This window comes from Chenopodium quinoa, unplaced genomic scaffold (assembly GCF_001683475.1).
Source record: "Chenopodium quinoa cultivar QQ74 unplaced genomic scaffold, ASM168347v1, whole genome shotgun sequence".
In the NCBI taxonomy this organism is placed as follows: Eukaryota; Viridiplantae; Streptophyta; class Magnoliopsida; order Caryophyllales; family Amaranthaceae; genus Chenopodium; species Chenopodium quinoa.
The window spans coordinates 10,385,185-10,407,736 of NW_018745024.1; the positions used below are offsets into that span (position 1 = coordinate 10,385,185).

Consider the following 22,552-nt stretch of genomic DNA (forward strand, 5'->3'; position numbering starts at 1 on the left):
CATGTACTTGGAAAACAATATGTTATAATTTTTGGGAATGAAAATTTTATTGATAGATGAAACATAAGCTTTTATTACCATAATGTACTTTGTTGGTACGCATTCAAAGAAGGTATGTCATCCTCTTGAATACACACAACCTTAAGGAAAAGAAACTATAGTAAAACAGAGCACTAAGTCATTAACTAGACCATAGATGCACTCTTGAAAGTTCTATATACCTCACACCAGAAACCGTGTTTCATTCTTCACGTTTTTAGCCATTCACAATAACACCACCTGCACAAATAGGATGAAAAATACGACTGATTACGACACAAATCAAATAATACTTGACCTCAAATTCTGAAGAAATGTTGATGACTATACCATTAGGATGGATAGTTTGCCCTGTAATGTAAGAGGAATCTGCATTGCAAGCAAGGAACACATAAGAAGGCGCAACCTCACTAGGCTGCCCTGCCCTCTTCATGGGCACCTCTGAACCAAAGCTCTCAACCTCTTTCTCCTTAAATGAGGCCGGAATCAGGGGAGTCCATATAGGACCCGGGGCTATCTCATTAACACGAATGCCCTTCTCCACAAGCTGGAGTGCTAGGCCCCTGGTGAAGGCCACAATTGCTCCTTTGGTAGAGGTGTAGTCCAGCAATGTTGGACTCCCTTTATATGCAAGAACTGATGTTGTATTGATGATGCTGGACCCTTGTTGCATATGCTTCAGAGCATGCCTATACATACATACATACATGAAAATAAAACGTCGATACGTGGCAGATTTGGCAGTGGCGTCTATTATATCCCAAATGAAACATGAGTAATTACCATAGGAAAAAGGCATAATTTTCAGTTTTATTGTACTCTTTTATGTTTAACTCATATGCCTATGTTTTAACAGTTTCCTTGAGTAATAATCAAGCTGCAGTGAAGTCAATAGAAAACAAATATGAATGGTTGTAGTGTCATTGTTTTCTTGATTTACATGAAAAGTCATATTTGGTTAACTTTCTTCAATATGTACTTAATTTTTAAGTATGGAAAAAACTTTTACTACTAATCAACTTCTGAAATCATCATTTCACAGAAGCTGACGTCAAAATAATGCATGGTCAACACTCAACAGATCAAGCAAAAAATCCATAAAACAGAATTTTTAAAAAAAAAAAACCATAATTCATTATTTATTATTCTTAAAAGATCCCAAAAAAGGGAACATATCTAAGGTCACACTATAGTTACCTGTTTGATATTCTTAAAGTTAACATTATGTTTTTAGAAATAATGAGTGAAATTATCTCTGGTGACCCTGAAGTAGCTTCTGTGATGTGAAGTGGAGTTACAATAGATGATTTTTCACAGTATTAGTGAAGTTATTATCCACTGTGAGAGCTTTATTAGTAGTAGTTTAATTGTATAGTTTAAGTGCTCACCTTGTGACAAAGAAATAGGAGTAGATATTAGTCCTGAACACCCTCTCAAGCTTCTGCTCATCAACCTCCTCAATAGTTGTGCGTTCATACTGCTCAGCACAATTATTGACCAGGATATCTATGCGCCCAAAGGCGTTAACCACCTCATCAACCACCCTTTTGCAGCTCTCATCATACCCCAAATCTGCCGCGATTGCTATGGGTTCCTTAGCTCCAGAGCCCTTAACACTCTTTATAAGTTGAAGGGTGTCCCTAGCATCCTTGTCCTCACGCCCCTTGACGTATGTAAATGCTACGGTTGCGCCCTCCTGCGCAAAGCAGTGGCACACTGCCTTTCCTATCCCTGAGTCTCCCCCTGTCACCAGAGCCACTTTCCCCTGTCATCACACACCATTAGCTGAAATCAGAAAATTTATTACTACATCCGTTTCATATTATTTGCAACGAGTAGACATTTTCTACTCGCACTTTATGCCAAATCATTGTAAATAATATGAAACAGAGGTAATATAAAACATTTCGTGTTATACACACATACTAATGATACTATGATAAGACATAAGAGTGATATGAGAGATTAAGAGTCGTGTAAAACTAATTCCGGACTGAGGGAGTATGTTTCTGATTATACCTGGAGCTTATTGGCTGGCTTGTACTCATAGTGACCAGTTTCAGGGACAGGATTCATGACATGCTGTTTCCCGGGCTGAGTCTCTTGTCTCTGTGCCGGGAAATTTCGCCCGTTAGTCGCCATTTTTTCTTAGTAAAAACTTCTTCTTAGCAACACTTGAGTAACCAAAGTAGGAAAACTAGAAGATGGTACTAAAACACAAAAGACAGTACTCTTTGTGGAATTGGATTGAACTTCTTAGGTGAGGCTCTTTGTTTATTTGTAGTGGACTGGTGTAGTGATGTTTATCTGAGGAAGGGATAGTACTGCAACGTACAGAGGACTTGGAGAATATATGTGTCATGCAGATTACTGTCACTGGACACGTCTGTTAGCTGAAGTGAAACTTCAGATTTGGATGATGTATGCTGTAAGAGGGATTTTGGGTCTCACCTGTGAAGGAACTTCTAGAGTTTCCTTGAGAGACTTCTCATCTCAATCACCGCTTTCGGGGCAAAATTGCATCCTAAATAATCCGTCTGTCCAGAATTAATAATCACGTCAATGATGTTATTTGAACTTATAATGTAATAACTTGAGTTGCTTAAGCAAAATGGTAAAGTAAATGAACTGATTAGATTGATGGGATTGCACGGTGTCGTGTTCTCTCCTTGTTCTTGTTTTATAAGCAAAACAAGCTAATCACTTACAAAGTTATATGAGAAAAACGTCTCCGTTTAATATTGTGATTTATGCAATAGTCATTACTGTCAAAAGTGAGAATTTTGTCATGTTGGATTGTATCATGAAGTAAGGTTCTTGGCCGCTGTGGCCGGCTATTAACTGATGCATACAACTTTATAGTTTTGCTCTTTGTTGCCCGAATGAAATTTTTTAATTCAGAAAGTCTGTCACAAGTCACAACTGTACAAGTTTTTAGTAGTAAGGTGGTGTTGCCAATTTTTTGTACGGTATATTATGTTGCTCGCACTCACACCCTTTAAAAGTGTTGGATTCGTTAGAATACAACAACAAAGCATTAACCCCAAAATGATTTGAGAATGTTAGATGATTCGTTAGAATATGATATCAAATTTTTTTTGTGGAGTATATAAGGAGTTTACAAGGTTAAGGTAAGACCAACAAGTTTGTGAACGCGTGCTCCTGGTTTTAGCAAGGTAGCAACATAGTTGGTTAGCAGTTACAAAGACAGGTACATTAGATTTCTTTTATATGGAACATTCCGCTTCAAAGTAGTATTTGAGGTTTCCTGGTAAATCTAGTATGTTCAATACTGTTTTTATCTTTGCACAGCCTGTTTCACTGTTTGGTAAACAGTAATAGCTTATAAGTTATAACTTACAATTCTAACACACAGCTTAAAAATTAGATTTCTAACAGAGTGCTTGAAATTTACAGCTTATAACTTAAATTTCAAACAGAGTGCTTGAAATTTAAGTATGTACATAGATTTCGGCAATCAAACCTGAGTACTTGAATGTCAGAGATGTGAAATAAGACCTGGGAAACAAACATATTCATCTTAGTATTTTTGCAAGCTATTACAACAAAACTGGTTGCTTTAACTTCATTAGTTTATACTTTTAGCAACATTATAGAGGATAATTCAGCATAATAACACAGATTAAGAAGAACCGTTTGTTACATCAACCGTCGGTCCATCTAGAACCTTACATATTATTACCTTACATATTATTAATATCATTGTAATGTACTCTGATGGTACTTAGTTAGGAAGATACACCAACAAGATTAAACCATGTTAATGTCTGTAAACATCCTCGAAACCCAAAAAACAGCACACATAGCAAAATACCATTCAAGCATTCACAATAACACCACCTGCACACATGAAACAAACATGATCATACATACATTAGCCCAAACCAAGTTAACATCACAAAAATAAATGAAATCGAAAACAGAAGGTTCGGTTTTTCACCATTAGGATGGAGGACTTGTCCAGTAATGTAAGAGGAGTCACCATTGCAAGCAAGGAAAACATACGAAGGCGCAACCTCGCTGGGTTGCCCTGCCCTATCCATAGGCACTTGACTACCGAAGCTTTTGACCTTGTCTTCCTCGAATGAGGCCGGGATCAGTGGTGTCCAAATAGGTCCGGGAGCAACCCCGTTGACACGGATGCCCTTCCCCACAAGCTGCAAAGCTAGGCCTCGGGTGAATGCCACAATTGCACCTTTGGTAGAGGTGTAGTCTAGCAACGAAGCGTTGCCCTTGTATGCATTCACTGATGTAGTGTTTATGATGCTAGATCCTTCCTTCATATGCTTCAGTGCATGCCTATACAACAACATGAGAATAACCCTAAGTCACAAACTTGGCACATTTTATATATTTCCTCCATTTCATATTATTTGCAACGATCAGACATTTTCTACTCACACTTTATATCAAATTGTTGCAAATAATTTAAAACGGATATAGTACTTGTATTACAATACAAAATTTGTATGTAATTAAATTCGTTCTACCTTGTCATGAAAAAGTAAGAGAAAATGTTAGTCCTGAACACCCTTTCAAGCCTAGGTTCATCAATGTCCTCCACGGTAGTACACTCATACTGCTCAGCACAATTATTGATCAAGACATCAATATGCCCAAAAGCATTCACTACCTCATCGACGACCCTCTTGCAGTTCTCGTCGTACCCCAAATCTGCTGGGATCGCGATAGGGTCCTTGGCATCGGAGCTCTTGTGCTTCTTGATCATTTGAAGGGTATCGTGAGCATCCTTGTCCTCTCGGCCCTTGACGTAAGTGAAAGCCACGGTTGCACCCTCCAATGCAAAGCATTGGCACACTGCTCTACCTATTCCGGAGTCTCCTCCTGTCACCAAGGCCACTTTCCCCTGCCATCAGAAGGTACAATTGTACATGACTTATTAGCTGGGTAAGGAAACAAAAAAATACTCTGTCTTTAAATAAAAGTCTCATTTGCTAGAGTTTAATAGATTTATTAAAAGTGAATAAAAAAGGTAAAATCAGAGTTTAATACAAGTCAAGACAACTTCTTAGAGAAATGAGACTTTTATTTAGGGATAAAGAGAAAACTTTATACAGTGTCGGTCATTTGAATAAATAAATATAAATGTCTGCTTGACATGAAAGGATCAAAACTAATCTCACTTTAAGAAACAATTTATGTCATGTGTAAGAAATTCCCAAGCACATGCTAAAAAAGAAATAAAATATGCTAAGACTAGAACTCTAATAGGGTATGTTTGTACATCCACAAGACAAAAGTAACTATGAGAAAAAACATAACACCCATATATAGAAGACTTAAAACATTAAATCAAACAAATCACCGTCGTTGATAGTAGAATTTAAACTAAAATCGTAATAACATGACAACTAAATCCGAACAGAGTAACTAGTTATACCTGAAGCTTGTTAGCGGCCCTATAATCTTGGCGAAGAGCTTCAGGAATAGGATGCATGGTATGTTCCTTCCCTGGCTGAGTCTGCTGCCTTTGAGCCGGAAACTTATCGCCACCCGACGCCATTCTTACCGTGCACAACTGCCCTTGCCGTCTACCACCACTTCCGTTGATCCGATATAAGGTGCAACTTCTTGAAACCACACTACCAAGTCCAACACATACACTACTTGTGGTTGCTCCTACTAACACCCTAGATAACACCACTCCACGTAATAACATAAAATAAACTTTAGCTTATAATTTAATTAAGCTTTGATTTACATGAAATTAATAAGCTTCTAGCTTTTAATTTATACATGATGTTATTTTGCTTTGCATGGGAATAGAAATGTAAAAAGAGAGAGAATTTGGGAATGCAAATTAGAAAAGTACGTGTCTATGGTAATAAGAGTTACGTGTGTCGTGGTGATCGTTGCCTTAGGACACGTCTAATGAAACGGAACTTTGTTTTCCATTTGTGGATTTCTAGCTACTTTCTTTTCCATGTTTTTAGGGTGTGTTGTTTGTGGAACCTTTTTTTTTTTTCCCTTCCATATTCACCGCTTTTGTTCTCTATGTAACTTCAACGCTTGGTTTATGATCCGGTTGTATAGTGAACATCGTGTATCCGAGTGTATAGTGGGCATTGTGTATCCGAGTGTATAGTCGCATTAGCATATGAAATATGTGTACCTTGTTAATAAAAAAACCAAATTAGAAACATATAGTTTAAGCCAAAAGATTAATTAGCTAGACTAAAAAGGCATATATGTTGACTCGAATGAACAATACAAGAGGGGGGTGAATTGTATTGTAGAGGAACTAGGGTAATTTTTGCGGAATTTATAAAGGAACTCAAATAAAAACTAAAAGTGCAAAGAGAGATTTTACGTGGAAAACTTCTTGGCCCTAATCAAGAAGAAAAACCACGACCACAAGGGATTTTAAACTCAATTCTTAATAATAATAGGGCAAACAACCTATTACAAATTAAGACTCTAAACTCAAGTTCCTCTATGAACTTAAGCTCCCTTCAACTGATCCCTCAATCAGTCGAACTCTCAAACTCTCTCTCTTTCTCCTTGCTTCACTCAAAGCAATAAAACACTCTTAGAGTTTCCCCAAACTCTAACTCAATACAACTCAAAGATTAAACTCTAAATTGCTAAGTACAAAGATACTCAAGGACTTAAGTGGATTATGACTCTTTTTCAAAAGCTAAAAGACTGCAATGCTCAAGTGTGTTTTTCCAACTAAAAACCAAGACTATTTATAAAAGAGTTTGACAGTTAATTCGTAGTTGCCTTAATCACCACTTAATCACAACTTCCTTAAACTAAGGAAGTGCAATTCGTGGATGCTTGGGCAACAAGCTGAGCACATTACAAGGAAGTGGTTTACTGCTTCCTATTTTCTCTCAACTTCCTTGACCAAGTAAAACAACCGTTTATAAAGAATATTTTCCAAGTTAGATTTTCCAAAATAATAGGATAGAATTAAAACAGAAAATCTTTTTAACTAACAAGATATTTTAACTTAAAAAGATATTTTTCAAAATAAGATTAAAACAAGTTAAAATATGGAAAATAAAATATTTATCAAATTAAAATTAAATCCACTTAAATCCTATCAATTGTAATGTACTTAACATAAATACAAGTTGCCTAAAGTAAAGATAAAATACATTAGACTCCTTGATACTCTGAGAAGTTTCGACTCTGAAGCTGCAGTTCCTCACCAAAGGAACTTTCCTTTGAAGCTTAAACTCTTGAGCTTCAGTTCCCTTCAAGGAACACGACTTGATTGATTTCTTTATTCTTCCATAGCTAGCTCTGATCTTGTTCCATGCTCCCTTCTCACTCAAGAATTTCCTAGCACAAACCTGTCATAAACAAAGCTAAAACCGAAAGTTAAACTTGTTATAGGTTTGCTTAGGTTCCTTGAGTCATCATCAAAACATGTAAGGTCAACAATATACCTCAAACTCAAATTAGATTAAGATAGAATTTTAGAAGATATAATCAAATCCTAATAACACATACACTTCAAAACCAAAAGGCATACATTGATCAATACACTATGATGACACCATGCAGTATTAGAGGCGGGGCTACAAATGCTAACAGTGAAAATTGCTCGGTGTAATTTTGTTAATTTGGACCTTAAAAAATCATCTCTTTTGTAAAGTTTTTTGTACTAAATTATAAATTTTATGATATAATTGAAGAATGGATTATTGATTAACAATTTTTCTCTTAATTTTGTATAAGAAGATTTCAAATATTGGGGCCTTTATATAATAGTTTCATTTAGGACATGGGCGGAGCCAAGGGGGGCTGGTGGAGCTGAGGCCCGGCCCTCCGTGGCCCAAGTGGTGATATATGTAATGTTTAGTTTGCCCCCCTAGAAAAAATAATAAATAGCTAATATTTATCCTACACTTCATGATGTTAGTGATAGCCTAGTTGGTTTGTTGGAGTTTTATTTCATGGTACTTGTTGATATAGAAGTCTCAGTTTGATTCCCCACTTTGAGCCTTTTTTTTTTGCTTTTTTTTTTTTGGGTTACTTTATCGTTTCTTGGTTCTCATACATTTTTATTCCTGGATTCGCCCCTGATTTAGGGACCCTTTACAATCGACCACCATGTACATGCGTGGTCAGAAACACCCCTATTGCACTACTCGTTAACCATTATTAATCTAACAACACTTTTAATTATAGATAATATTATTGGTTTTAAAAACTCTAGTGGAATACGATTTACTTGCAATATGTTTTAGAATAATCGTTTCTCTTTATAGTCCAAGTTACATTTTCTTACAAAGTTGATGTGAAAATACATGTTAATATGTTTATATGCATCCAATCACTCACTCATAAGTCATGTGCACCTAAATTTTTGCTCACTTGATACCTCTGCTCATAATATTACGAAGTATACAACAAGCTAGGTGGTAAAATGGTGAATAAGGGTCTGTTCACATTTACTTAATTTTAGTTTAGTTTAGTTCAGTTCAGCTTCTAATTTCCCTCTCTACTAAAGTATTCATTTTAGCTCAGTTCAGTTCAGCTCCAATCAGTTTAGTTTAATTCAGCTTCAATCAATTCAGTTCATCTTACTTCAGTAAATATCAACAGGTCTAAATTAAAATAAGATAATTTAATTTATGCTAAACCTTAATAACAAACAAATTTTCCAAAATGAAATTTGGGTTATCCATTAAACTAGATGCTAGCTATGGTATGTGTTTGCACTTTAACATTACATACATGTTGAAATTTCAATATTGTTAACATGCATGCTTGCCACGTGGCTTAATACGTAATTTTATAAACAAAATCACTAGTGCATGGCAAGTTAAAGCGTGAAGATCGAGTATTACAACAACATTTTGAAAGTGGATAAATATTGTTTTGTTGACGAATCAGTTATTCACCATGCATGTATGCAACGTGTTTAAACATTCAACGGCACCTTTTTTATTTTTTATTTTTTTTTTATAATTCTTCTTAAACTATTATTGCATCATTTTACTTTAGATTCATAACTCAAAACAAAGCCATAACTCTTTAGGTAAGTTTCCCAAGTTAATATTTTTGTTAATCCAATTTTATTTAATTGAATTTCAATTCATGATTAGAGTTACATTATTGTATTTATGTGTTGCAGGTTGCTTAAACTATAATTGAAGATCAACAATTAAAGTGGATAATTATTGAGTAATTGGATAAAAAACAAAATGGCGACTAAGAAATTCTCCTTTTTCTTTGTGGTTCTATTTCATGCTTATCTTTTGCTTTTTGTCCCGGTTCATTGTGATGATGGTAAGTTAACTCTTTACTTCTTGATCTTATGTTCCTTAATTAGTTGCTCTTACATGTAAATATACTATGTACGACATGTTCGGATTTAGTTGTCACGTTACTAGTAGTTACGAGTAGTATATATAATGAAGTTGTAATTTTTCTCTTGATGTTCTAGGTTCTATGCCCAATTATTGGAGTAAAAATAATTGTGTAGCGTCGTTAGTTAGTTACAACTTAGATATGGAGTTCGAGTAACTCAATTAGTTACACATTGTTTGTGTTTTTTTGATTGACAGTACAATAATGTTTTCAAAATTTAACATAAAATATATGGTACATCCGATTTACGGTACATCGGGGTCACTTTTTATCAAATTTATGGTCACTCTTAAAGCATAAATACTTCAAAACTTTTATTTATGTTAGGGTAACTTTTATTTATTTTAGGGTAATTTTTGCTCATTTTAGTTGTAACTTCATAATGGATGTACAATAAATATTGTATATCTGATTTATTTAAAAGTTTGTTGTATATAAATTAGCCTATTCAACACTAATTATATTCTCTCAAAAGTCATAATATATTCATGTGAGGAAAGGTCATTTGAGTTGAAGTAAGACTTGCTAAGGAGAAGGTGGAGCTAGATAACATTTCTTTGCATTGTTCACTAGAATTGACAATAATATATATGCCGCGCCATTGAGCACATCCAACCTTATAGTTGGTGTACACCCGCTTTGTATGTAGCTGGTTACACCATAGCTAGGGTTATTAGTGTTGCATATCTAGGCTCAAATTTGTGTTTTGTAGCTTCAAAATTCATGAAGCAATATTGAATTTCTAATCTTCTTTATGACTTGATCAATTGTTGTACTAATGAAATCTAGGAAAAGGGGGAATATAATTAAAAGTGTGCCCTTTTTTGCTTTGATAGGAGAAAGAATGTGTCTTATATTATTAGCATTCAGGAAAACCAGAGGAAAAGAAAGTGAAACTAGCTTAAACGAAAAGGAAGGTCTTTAAAGAATGGATGATTTAAAAGTGTATGATTAACTTTATTGGTGAGAAATTAGCATAATTTTTATGATTAATTACTGATAGATTCATGAAGAAACGATGAAAACTAATTTATTTGTGATAAGAGTATGAATTCAAATTCTTAAGCGGATGGTTGAAGTTCTAGGAATAGTTCGTTTATTTTTTATACTCTATCAATAGGTATGTTGTATTAACTATCAATATGTAGGAAGTATGAACTATTGACCGTGTTATAACCAATGAACTTACTTACAAACAAGTCTCCAAAGAAATCTAGCTATTCTAGCTTGCTTGAGTGGCCAATACTTTGTAGCTAGCACCAACCGGTTTTCGCTTATCTAGAACTTGACCAATGAGAGGAGTAATGGACACCAAAATTTAATTTGGTTCATGATTTCCTCGTCAAAATGCCTTTTTTTTTTTTTTGGCAAGTAGTTAATAATCTTTATACATTGCAGAAGAAGAAGATAATCTTCTCCAAGGTCTAAACAGCTACAGAAACTCCTTACAACTCCCAGCCTTAACCAAAAACAAGCAAGCGGGATGCCTGGCCGATGAGATAGCCGATGAGATGAAAGATCATCCTTGTGTTGCGACCGTACCAGCCAATGCTGTACCAGGAGGCACCGGAACCCAGTTCCTCAACTACCCGAAGCTGCTCAAGAAATGTAAAATCAATCCAAACACAACTGCAAATGGCATCATCTTACCAGTTTGCGTCTCAAAACTCGTTCCAACCCTTGTCCTTACCAACTATACTCGGACTGGCTTTGCTCAGTACATCAATGATACAAAGTTCACTGGAGCGGGAGTTGGGTCAGAGGACGATTGGATGGTGGTAGTGTTGTCAACAAGTAGCCCGGGAGGGAGCTTTGCTTCTAATGCCGTTGATGAGGTTTACGGGTTGTTTAACTATTTCTTGCCTATTTTGGCTGGTCTCTTTTTAGTTTAGTATGTAGCTAAGCTAGTTCGTGTCGATTGCATGTATGAAGGACATGGTCTTTGTAGAAGACATTGTAGTTTGCTTTGTATTAGGGTCATCGATCAATACATTATATTGTCATTAGGTGAGGATTGTTGTATGATTTTCGAAGTAGGGCTCGCTATGAGGCTATGAGATGGAATTAAGTTGAACCAAAATTGTTGTATGTTTTTTGATGTGCACATCCTTATTGCAACCACATTGTTTTGTTAGTAGTACGTAGTTATTATGTCGCATCATAGCTTAATTTTGGTTTATAACTTTATACTTCTATGTCTTTCTTTTGTGCACAATGTACATGCAGTATTAGACATTTACAAGCTTATTAGCTGATACAGTATAGATTATAAAACTAATTACTTGTATTAAGTTTTGGCGGGAAAAGTAGTTTTTGCCTATTTTTGTCTTGTTGCAGTTTGTTACGGGGAATCTTTGGGGAGCTTAGCTGGTTATTTAATGTTGTAATTAAGGCCTCACATGATAGAAATGATTACAACAAAAATCCTCCTCTCTCTCTCTCTCTCTCTCTCTCTCCTTCCTTCCTTCTGTTTCTTCCCTTATTCTGCAAATTCTGGTTATTGTTAGCATTTCTGCAATTTAGTAGTTAATATTGGTATAATTCAATTCAGATAAGGCTTGAACCTTATCATTAGCTTGAACCGTACGTTGGTAGTCTTAGCTTGCATGCAGTGGCGGATCCAGGATTTCCGAGATAGTGTGTCACCATCAATTATTGATCATTTGGGAAAGTACAATTTTTTTTTCCATGTCTTGTTCATAATTAATTTCAATCCAAAAATTATATATATATATTTTTCACCAAATTGATTTCAATCCAAAAATAGGACACAAAAATTCATACCACAACCAAATACAGTACTTAAGAATTCAATTTTACAAGTCGAAAATATTACAAATAACATGTTATAAACAAATGGTACAATAAAATTATTATATTGAATTAACTTTATGATTTTTTAGTTAATTGATCAGCTTTATGGGGAAATATTAAAACTGGTTGTACAAATATAAGATATAAAAAGGGAAAAAAAATTATTAAAAAATTATACAAAAAAAAGTGAGATAACTTAAGAGACCAGTTATTAAATATAACTGGTCTCTTTAATGAAAAAGAAAGTAGCGCAAGAAAATTGCGAAATGCAATAGCAGCATCAAAGAGACCTCTTATATAAATAACAGGTCTCTTTAATATTTAAAAAAACCACATTAAGTCTTTTGTAGCAATAGCAGCATTAAAGAGATCGCCTATCTTAATAAGAGGTCTCTTTAATATTGTTTGTTGTTACCAATAGCAGCATTAAAGAGACCACCTATCTATAATAAGGGGCTCTTTGATATTTTATTTTTAAAAAAAAATACTGTGTCACCGGACCCACTATGACTAAAGGTGGGTCCGCCCCTGCTTGCATGGTGAGGTTCAATAGGCCAGATGGAACATTACTGCAACATTGTTTGTGATTAGGAGAGTTAATAGAGATCAAATTAGATTTATATAGAGAACAATTTGTCATTTACAACCTTTTGTATAAAACCTTAAGACAACAAAACTTATATTCCATATCATCTACGAAGCCATTACTCGAGAAAAAATATGGAGTGAAATAATAGAAGGTTTTTGGAGAGTGGACAAAAAGTCTAAAGGAAAGATTATGTAAATTATTGTTAAAATCATGGAAGATTGAAGATCTAAGCATGAATAATACAGTAGGAATTATAACATTGGACAATTGGTATTATATGGTGTCAAATTCATAAACATTCCATTAGTTTGATGAAGGTGACATACGATTTCCATTAAAGTACAGAAATAGACATACATAAACAGCACCCAAAATGGTGTTAGCAGATTCCAGATTGGCATTGATGTCGACAAAGCCGCTAGGTAAGATTTTACTACGTACGTAGCACTGTCAAAACGGTTTGACAGTTCGGGTTCGGTTCGGTTTGAAATCGGTTCGGTATTAAATCGGGTCGGTTTGAAATCGGTTTAAGTGTCTCACATGTCGGTTTCAGTTCAGTTTAAATAGTTATCGGTTCGATTCGGTTTCGGTTTATTCTTGATCGGTTTTAATTTGGTTCGGGTTCTAAACGGTTCGAGAAGTAAACGGTTCGGTGGAGCCAGGTTGCGGTTTGTTAACGGTTCGGTGTAAACGGTTTTTTACACCGGTTCAAACAGTTTCGGGTTGAAAACGGTTTCAAGTTAGAAACGGTTCGGTTCTTTTTCGGTTCAGTTTTATTTTGGTTTGCCTTTTATACGGTTTAACGTTATTCAAATCAGTTTTATTTCACGTTTACTAAATTATGGTTCGGAACGGTTTTTTATTTAAAAAGTCGGTTTTTGATCGGGTCGTTTGGATTTGGGCAGTTAAACGATTTTGGTTTGAAATTTCATAGTACTTGCTAACCTTTTGCTGGTTAACAAGTTTTATATCAAGCCGAGACTTCATCACTTCATATTAAGCATTAGGCATTATATATTATATACAAATTCTCATCGATTTTAAAAATACATATGTTATTTTCAAGTTTAGTCATATTAATCTTACTAGTTTATTATGAAGTAACGTAGATTATAAAAATTTAGTGTATTAATGAATTATTATTGTTTTACTATCACATTATTAGCTGCTTCTTATTCAATCATCTAATTGATGTGTCATAATCATGATTTGATGAGTTATCGTGACATCGAAATTACAGTTTGATTTATAGACGGTTCGGTTTGTAAGTGGTTCAGTTTATAAACGGTTCGGTGCAAACGGGTCGCAGTTTATTAACGGTTCGGTGTAAACGATTTTTACCTCGGTTCAAACGGTTTCGGGTTGGAAACGGTTTCGAGTTATAAACGGTTCGGTTCTTTTTCGGTTCGGTTTGTTAACGGGTTCGGTTCTTATACGGTTTGACATTATTCGGATTAGTTCGGTTTCGGGTTTACTTAAATACGGTTCGGGTCGATTTTCGGTTTTACAAAAACGGTTTTTAATTGGTTCAGTTCTTATTTGGGTTGGTTGATTTCGGGCAGTTAAACGGTTTCGGTTTGAAATTTGACAGCACTATACGTACGTGTACAATATTGGAATATTCATCTTTATTTTGGACCGCACAATATGCCTACATTCTTGATCTACTTTTTATTACTAGTATTTATTTTTAAGGTAGCGTATAAATAATTAAGTATCCTTTTTAATGCATGAGATATATCATTTAACACGTACTTGTGTTAATTAACAAGCCTAAATACATGTCAGTCATACCAAACCGTGTCCTTTTTTATTTGATACGAAGTTTTTTTTTTACATATCAGGCATACCAAACCGTGTCCTCTTAGCCTATCTTAGAGCAAGGAAGCCTTATCCATCTGAAATATTATGATGTATTAGTAATAATTAATCTTATAAAATTGAAACTATTGAGCAATTCATATAATGTTTTTTTTTTTTTTTTGAAAGAAGCAATTCATATAATGTTAACAAAGTATCATTTATTTTTATTTTTATTTTTATTTTTAACAAAATGGTTAACGGTTATTATAACTTTTTCAATATTATCAATTTGTTTAATCAAGTTAGATCATTTAAAATAAAATAAAAAAATAATTAAAAAAATTAAAAAAAAAAAAAAAAGAGTTGTGTACATATTATGAATTATTTTAGATTAATTTTAAGTGTTCATTGAACAATTTTAGGTTAAATTTTAACATATTATGAATTATTTTAAACATAATATGATTTTAATTTAAATAGGATGATGTCAATGTAATAGGTCATATGTACAAATTCTTAAATGAACCTGGTTCACACTAATTTATTGTGGACCACTAATATTAGAGAAAGTATGGTTGTTTTATTAATAAAAAAAAAGGTCTCTATAATTAAAAAAAAGTTCACTATATTGAAATAAAAATCATTTTGGTAATATATATGCCTAAGTAGTTATTTTTGTAATGAAATATTTTATATACTGATCAATATGAATAATAAAGGTCACTATGTTAAAATTAGGGTAATAGCGTCGTATTTCAAGTTCACAATATTATTAAACGTTGTAGTAGTTTTAATAAAGGTTACTAGGTTAAAAATAAGGTTATTATGTTAAAAATAATGGTCACTATGTTCAATATAATGTCAGTTGCGTGTGTATAAACCTCGGGTCCACAATAATATTATTGTGGATCAGGTCCACGCAAGTCTTTTTGGGTCATATGATAAGTTTTATCTATAACAATGATAATTCGTATGAAACTTTTGCAAATTCAATTTTAATTTTACGATGAATAACATTTGATCAATGTGCAATGTAATAACAAAAAATTGGTGAAAAACCACTTTATATTACAATTACAATTGAATCGTTAATAGTTGAAGCAACAGATGGTGAATTACAATTGAATGGTTTTTTTACAACAACAGGTAGTATTTTTATTGCTCGAATTATTTAAAGATCAATGAAAATTAAAATAATTATGATCATCTAACGATTCCAAACGCGCCTTTACCATCATTGACAGTTAGACCCTTCTCAACACAAAACAGGAGAGAGAAAGCTCTGCTCGAAATCTTACAACTCCCATCAATGGCGGAACACGAAGAAGACGGCTTCAGCTTCGGCGATTTCAAATTCGCAACACCACCTCCTCCTTCTCATCTTCAACCTCAACCTCAATCTCAAATCAATGGCGTCACTTCCACCTCCAATATCGCCGACGTTTGGGGCGATTTCTTCTTCAATCCTTCACCCCCTCAATCTACCCCTTCTCAATCCCAGTTCAATCTCCCCGATAACAATGGCTTCTCAAGTTCCTTCAATTGGGCTCAACCCGTTTCTGGCCCATCTCCGATTCGGGTTGATCCGGGCCCGACGAAACCGGCGATTGGAGCTTCGCCTTTGTCCTTGTTCGGTGAAGTTGATCCAAATCCTAACACTCAATCTAATGGGAACTTTGATTTTACTGGGTTTAATATGAATTTTAATGGGGTGGCTTCAGATTTGAGTATTGAGAATGGTAATAAGAAGAATGATAATAATGAAGAAGAAGATGAGGATGAATGGGAATTTAAGGGTGCATTTTCTGGGAATTCTGTAACAGAACAAGGGAATTCAAAGGTAAATTTGATTCCTCTTGTTTGATTTTTTAACCCTTATTATTCTAGATGGTTTGTTGTTGTTGTTGAACTGTGTAGATTTTGATCATATTATTGGTTTATTCTTATTTTTGAGGTGATTGTTTATTTGAATGAAATTCATTAGTATCATCTAATTTATATCATACTAAGTACTATATATTCTTTGTTGTTGGGAACAGGATGGCTCTGTAGTATCCAAATCAAAAATCGAGCTTTCGATGAAAAAGGAGCAAGAAAAGCAGGCCGGTATTGTTGAACACCCCCCCCCCCTCCCTCTTAATGTAGAATATGAATTTGAGATTGTTGGCTTTCTTTTAGTAAGTCATTGGGGATTATGAGGTGGCAAGATGCTTATTTATTTTGTGTTTCTATAATCAAAACTCGATTTATGTTGGTATAGTTCAGATTTGGACACAAAAAGTAAGGATTTTGAAGGTTTTTTGGGACATGGAAATGCTTGTTGAGTATATCTCTTAAGAGTGATACAATTATCTACTTTTGAACCAATTACATGAAGGAGTTTTTGGGAAAGAGGAGGGGTCTCAAAAGTATTACCATCGTGCTTCAATTTGTGGTTCAAGATATGTCATATACTCATATGGTAATTTATGTAATGAACTAACTTAAGGGGAGGGTAGTGTAGGCATTAGGCAATGCATAATCAGTTGTTGGAATTAGCTTTTAGGAGAAGCTAGTCAATTAGTTAAGACTCGTATAATATATAAAGGGAAGAGTATTGAGAGAAAAACATGAATATTATTGAGAGTTCTTTTGTTTTATTTTACACTTTGGGAAAGAACAAGTCTCTTGAAAACTTGTGTAGTTTTATCATCTTCTTCCTTTCAGTATGTACACATTTTTTCCGTTTATAACAATCCATGTGATTGCTGGGAGTATTGTGATATTGTCCTTTGTTTCAGAAGTAACTATATGCTGATTAATTTTAGACTATGTTTATAATTTACTTACTATGCATGCTGCTGCTGGTGTAGCTGTTAAGTGATAATAGTATCATGATATAGTACTATTGCGTGCATGCATTTAGGTGTAAATTTGTTGAAGTTGCTGTTGGCAAAAGAGACATTGGTTTTGACGTGTTTAAATTATTGTGTTTGTTGATAGGTCAGGATGCTTCCCAATTTGTTGATCACAAGCTTGGTGTTAATGGATTGGGACCTCAATCTATTGACTTTTTTGCTGCACCATATGAAAACGAGACTAATCATCAATCCAGTGAAATGGCTGTTGGTATCAAGTCAAATGCAAGCACAACAAATGGTTTCATGTGGGATCCCTTTCCTGAAGTTGAGCTCATTGACAATGGAGGTGGAATAAGTGCAAGTTCTATGAATCAAGATGATGATTTTGATGACTTTGGGGATTTTATAGATGCATCTCGAGAAGTTGTGTCTAAGGAGCAGGTGACTTAAGGATTTATTAATTCGATTAGCTTCAATTATTATCCTTAGTATCTTTTTCTTTTTTTAAAAAAAAAATCTATTTTGGTTGCAGCAAGAGCAAGTTGGTAATGATGTGAATCCTGCTGAAGTTCAGCTACCAAATGGAGAAGCCCAGGTGTGCAAAGTTATGCTTTTTGAAGTCTGGTTTATTGTCCGTCCCATGTATCGAGTACATCTTTTAGGAACCCGTAGCACCACTAATTATCTATTTATGTTAAATCCATATTTCCCATTGTGATTTGTGAATCATTTACTCACCATCACCTTTGACATTGTGCACATATTACTGATGGTTTCACACTTCTTCTACATGATTGCACATGAGGAATGTAGGTTCTAGGTTTAAATTGAAGTTTTATTAGCTTAATTGCATACCCTGTTTAGCTGAGGAATTCTCTTTGTTTCTTGTTAGATCATGTGATGGTATTGTTGTGTTTCACACTGAGCATTTAAACGATAAATTTAGTGTGTAAAAAAATGATTTTTTTTACTTCTTATAAGTTATCAATTTTGACATATATATAGGAGAAGCAAACCCAAACAAAACATTCTAGAGGAGCCCTGCCATTATCCCTCTTCTGTGATGATTCTGAAGAATCCAGTGATTCCTTGAATCTTCAAAATGAAGTGGCCCAAATGCCTACTCTTAATCCTGTGAATAGCTTCAGTGGCCAGAAACCAGCGATATCTATCAAAGATCTTGTATCAAATTTGTACAGTGAAGCTCAGCTTACATCTTCAGTTGATTCTACCGTAAAACCTGCCGAAAATGGAGTGCACTCCCCACCAAAGGCAGCGGTAACAACTTCGTTGGATGAGGATGATGACTGGGATGACGATTCCTGGGAGTTTAAAGGTGCATATTCAGATAATGGAGTTGGAGAACAGTTGTCCACAGCTATTCCGGGAAATGTGGCTCAGAAACAGTTACCAGAATTGCAAATTTATATAGATTTTTATGATGAATTGAGGGGTTCATTATGCTTTCTTCTTTCATGCCAACTTGATGAACTAAAGGTTTGCATACTTCTATCGATTTTCTTATCCCTTAGTGATTCATAATTTGACACTAAAATGAAATGTGCTTGCTGTTAGAAAGCTCGAAGTTCAGATGTAAATGGTAATGGAGGCAAAGCAGAAGCTCTTGATGATGAAATGCAGGTTAGCTGTTCTTTTACACCATTTTAAAAATATAATTTAATCTAGTTGAGTTGCCTTAGCTCCATACAAAGATAACTCTGTGCTCATCTTATACTGCTGCTGTTCCTTCATAGGAAGTTTCTAAACTATTGGAAGAGAAAATGATTTCTAAGGAAGTTTTTTCAAAGAAAGACCTTGAGAGAAGCACTTGTCTTGACAAATTCCTCGACGTTCTTCAAGGACCAAATTTCAATGTTATTGAAGCGGAATTTTCATTGACAAAAAAACTGCAGTTGGTATGATTTCCTTGCAAATTAAAATTTCTGCACTTCAGCTACTTGCTCTAAGCTCAAAATTCTACATTATCTGTTTTATTTCCTTTTTGCTTCTGAAATAGTTGTTGCGCCTTTACCTTTTGATTGTGCCTTGCATCTTGATAATCTTGTATAAATGCACTTAGGCTGTGAGTGATTGGAGGGTTACTGCTGAACTCCTGAGGCATGCAATATCGATGCTGAAAGTTCTATTGCTAGGTACAGCTGATGATCAATCGCTTTATGTGCTGACTTGGTCTAAGGTTATTAATGTTTGTGTTCAAGAGTTGAGTCATGGTGCGTCGATATGGAAAAGAGCATCAGAGAAGAATGTACAACATCAGATTTTGTCAGATTCTCGAGGTATTTTGCTATACAATCTTATGGTGGGGTGATATCTTGCTGTACAACTGTATATTATTGAGTGTGAACCTATTACAGAAATAAATACTATGGAAGTCTCTTGACTATGTAACCTCATTTCTTAAGTTTAATTGAGACTTGGTTATTTACAGGTCAGCAGTTTATCCAAGCTCTTGGAGAAATTTACAAGGTTGTAGAAATTCTTGGGCTGTCAGCCAAAGTTTACAAGCAGTGGATACTATTAAGTCCTTCATCAGATCCTTCACAGTTTTTCAGTGTTTTGTTTGAGTGCGGTGCTTTATGGGTAAATTCAGGTTTGGAGAGAGCCCTCCAAAATCTGTCAGATGGTATTGATTTTCAATGTAATGAAAGTGCGAAGACATTAGTCACCTCTATTACGAATATTCGTGATATTGATGTGGTCGCTGTGCATGATCGTGTTTTCCGTGAACATAAATCTATTTGTCGCCTGTCCCTACTGCCTCAAGAAATAATGGCAGGTAGAAATTTCGTCAACTAAGTTTTTTTACTTTATTAACCACCCTCTAACTAAAATCATTTACATGCAAAGCTTCATTTTTGTATTCGTGTAAAAAACTTGTTGCAAGTTTGGTCTTTGCTTTACTCATTTTTTCTTCATTCTAAATATTGTTTTGATTGTCCTTCCAACCAGACTTGAAGACAGTGACCTGGGGTGAGAAGCCTTACTTTCTGAACCTTGCTAATTTGTGGGAGAATTTGATCAGCTCTACTCCTCCCCAATTACCCAATTTGCAAATCAGCTGAACAGATAGATATCCGAAAAGTTGTGATTATCTCTGTGGCATACCTTCCTAAATTTTCAATGGTTTCATGAAATTCCCCCCCCCCCCCCCCTTCCCCCAGAGCAGCAATATAATGGCAACACAGCTGCTTGTTGGAACTCTATGCACATTGCTCGGGACGAAAGATCAAGTGTTCGGGATATGAAATTCTGGTGAAGTCGAAATCAACTCTAGCCAATTGTATGGTTGTACCCCCATCCCCTTTTGTTTTCCTTCTATATCTTGTTATGATTTCATTTGATACACCATTCTTTTATAGTAAGTGTAATATAGTGCCCCAGGTATAGAAATGTGTAAGGATGGGTTACATTGGCAAGAAATGTTCCCATCTATTTTTGAACATAAAAATCAATCTTCATTAGGAATCATAGATTCATGTGTAATTTATTTTATAGTTTTGCAGTAATAAATTCTCTTAACAATTGTACTAAATTTGTGAGAAAGCTATGTATTGTATAGAACAACTGTACTGCGTAACGCTTGGATATACAAAATACTCTTTTTTCTTTTTTCTTTTTTCTTTTTTTTTTGTGTGTGTGTATGTTCAGTTGATTGATTTGTCATTTGGTATGAGTTCTATTCATCATGAGTATATTCACTTGGATGCTGAGTTCTTCAGTCTGAGACTTTGAAATATATTGTGTATAAATTAAGTTTACAACTGAGACTGGGGTTCGTTCTGACTAAAATACAGTATCGTAACTCTCTGAAAGTGCAGTGTAATAACTGATAACTCTCAGGGAGTTGGGAGGTACAAGCTGAAGCTACAGAGTAACTGATAACTCTCCTGGAGCTGCTTCTTATACAAGAATACTTCTAGACCATCTTAAATACGACCACATAAATTGTATCTTCTACCTACACAATTTAGAATCCAAATTATATCAAATAATTTTACATAATCTTCAACTTTAATACAATTCTATCTCATTCAATTCCCAACTTATTAGAATCATAAGTCTACCTAAATTCTGCTCCCTTTCCTCACTATAAGTATAGGTTCAATTCATCCAACCCATTCATACAAGTATACAACCAGCAATCAGAAAAACACAACACATACAATGTCTCGTCAACTTTTCCTTGTTTCGGCTTTGGTCTTCCTCCTTTCAATCTCTACTGCACTCGTAGCTGATTCCCCTAACGTAGCATTCGTCAAAAAGACATGTAACGATGCTACAAACGTCAACCTATGCTTAAACACCCTCCTCCCTGAAGCCGGCCGCATCAACAGCCACCCCAAAAAGGCCACCAATCTCGCTATTATGGCCACTATAACCGAGGTTCAAACCGCCTCTAGCAAACTAACACACCAAGCCAAACAACCCAACCTTAAATCCCACGAAGCTAGCTCCCTCAATGAATGTAGTACCATTATCGCGAACTCGGTCTTGGGATTGAACCAAGCATTGGAGGAAAGCAATCGCTTGAACGGTGATAAGCAGGATAAGGAGTCGAAGAGGATGAGCATGATTAACGACGTAAGGAATGTGGTTAATGCTGTTTATCATTGTACAAGTTATGTGCAAAGTTCGCATTCTAGGGACGTGTTGATTAAACGGGCTCATGACATTGTTACACCACTTGATCACCTTGCTACTAATGCTGTTGATCTCATTCATCACATGGTTTTTTAAGTAGTTTTATTAATTAATAGGATTATTACTTAGATTATTTGTTTACTTTGTTTTTAATTTGTTGTTTAATAATTAGAATTGCATTAATATGTAATTCTATTAAACTATATTCGTTTATTATAATAAAGTCTTTTTTTTCAATCTTTTGAGATTTATTGTTTGATTTTTATCACACGTTGCATGCAGGGCTAAACAAAGATATTAGCCCTAATAATAAAGTATAGCAATAAAAACAATTTATGCAACTTAAAAACAAGTAATCCGTATTTAACTATTATTATGGTATTTACACAATTTGAATCATGGATATGTCACTATTAAGATTATCTTTAAGTCGGAT

The 22,552-nt window shown here is 34.7% G+C and overlaps 5 protein-coding genes across 6 annotated transcripts; 3 read left to right on the top strand and 2 right to left on the bottom strand.

Moving 5' to 3' along the window:
• Positions 1–28: 28 nt before the first annotated feature.
• LOC110708609 (NADPH-dependent aldehyde reductase 1, chloroplastic-like) lies at positions 29–2,569 on the bottom strand. The gene is made up of 4 exons (XM_021886781.1): positions 2,059–2,569; positions 1,428–1,804; positions 370–728; positions 29–279 (listed from the first exon to the last, which is right to left on the bottom strand). Exons 1-4 carry the CDS (start codon positions 2,179–2,181, stop codon positions 257–259), a joined length of 882 nt encoding a protein of 293 aa, XP_021742473.1. The 5' UTR covers positions 2,182–2,569; the 3' UTR covers positions 29–256.
• A 1,028-nt stretch (positions 2,570–3,597) lies between these two features.
• Positions 3,598–6,260, bottom strand: LOC110708610 (NADPH-dependent aldehyde reductase 1, chloroplastic-like). The gene is made up of 4 exons (XM_021886783.1): positions 5,462–6,260; positions 4,551–4,927; positions 4,001–4,359; positions 3,598–3,900 (listed from the first exon to the last, which is right to left on the bottom strand). Exons 1-4 carry the CDS (start codon positions 5,738–5,740, stop codon positions 3,878–3,880), a joined length of 1,038 nt encoding a protein of 345 aa, XP_021742475.1. The 5' UTR covers positions 5,741–6,260; the 3' UTR covers positions 3,598–3,877.
• Positions 6,261–8,871: 2,611 nt separating this feature from the next.
• Positions 8,872–11,529, top strand: LOC110708998 (uncharacterized GPI-anchored protein At3g06035-like). Its single transcript, XM_021887224.1, has 3 exons — positions 8,872–9,076; positions 9,173–9,327; positions 10,807–11,529. Exons 2-3 carry the CDS (start codon positions 9,243–9,245, stop codon positions 11,298–11,300), a joined length of 579 nt encoding a protein of 192 aa, XP_021742916.1. The 5' UTR covers positions 8,872–9,076; positions 9,173–9,242; the 3' UTR covers positions 11,301–11,529.
• Positions 11,530–15,793: 4,264 nt separating this feature from the next.
• LOC110708611 lies at positions 15,794–21,086 on the top strand. Of its 2 annotated transcripts, none has more exons than XM_021886784.1 (10): positions 15,794–16,454; positions 16,654–16,720; positions 17,597–17,895; positions 17,987–18,049; positions 18,460–18,951; positions 19,030–19,095; positions 19,209–19,370; positions 19,535–19,751; positions 19,904–20,251; positions 20,425–21,086. In XM_021886784.1, exons 1-10 carry the CDS (start codon positions 15,924–15,926, stop codon positions 20,535–20,537), a joined length of 2,358 nt encoding a protein of 785 aa, XP_021742476.1. In that variant the 5' UTR covers positions 15,794–15,923; the 3' UTR covers positions 20,538–21,086. The 2 variants fall into 2 exon arrangements, with proteins under 2 accessions (XP_021742476.1, XP_021742477.1); XM_021886785.1 differs by having other exon boundaries at positions 16,654–16,716; positions 17,602–17,895.
• Positions 21,087–21,639: 553 nt separating this feature from the next.
• On the top strand, positions 21,640–22,212 carry LOC110708932 (pectinesterase inhibitor 10-like). The gene has a single exon (XM_021887160.1). It carries the CDS (start codon positions 21,640–21,642, stop codon positions 22,210–22,212), a length of 573 nt encoding a protein of 190 aa, XP_021742852.1.
• The last annotated feature ends 340 nt before the right edge of the window (positions 22,213–22,552 follow it).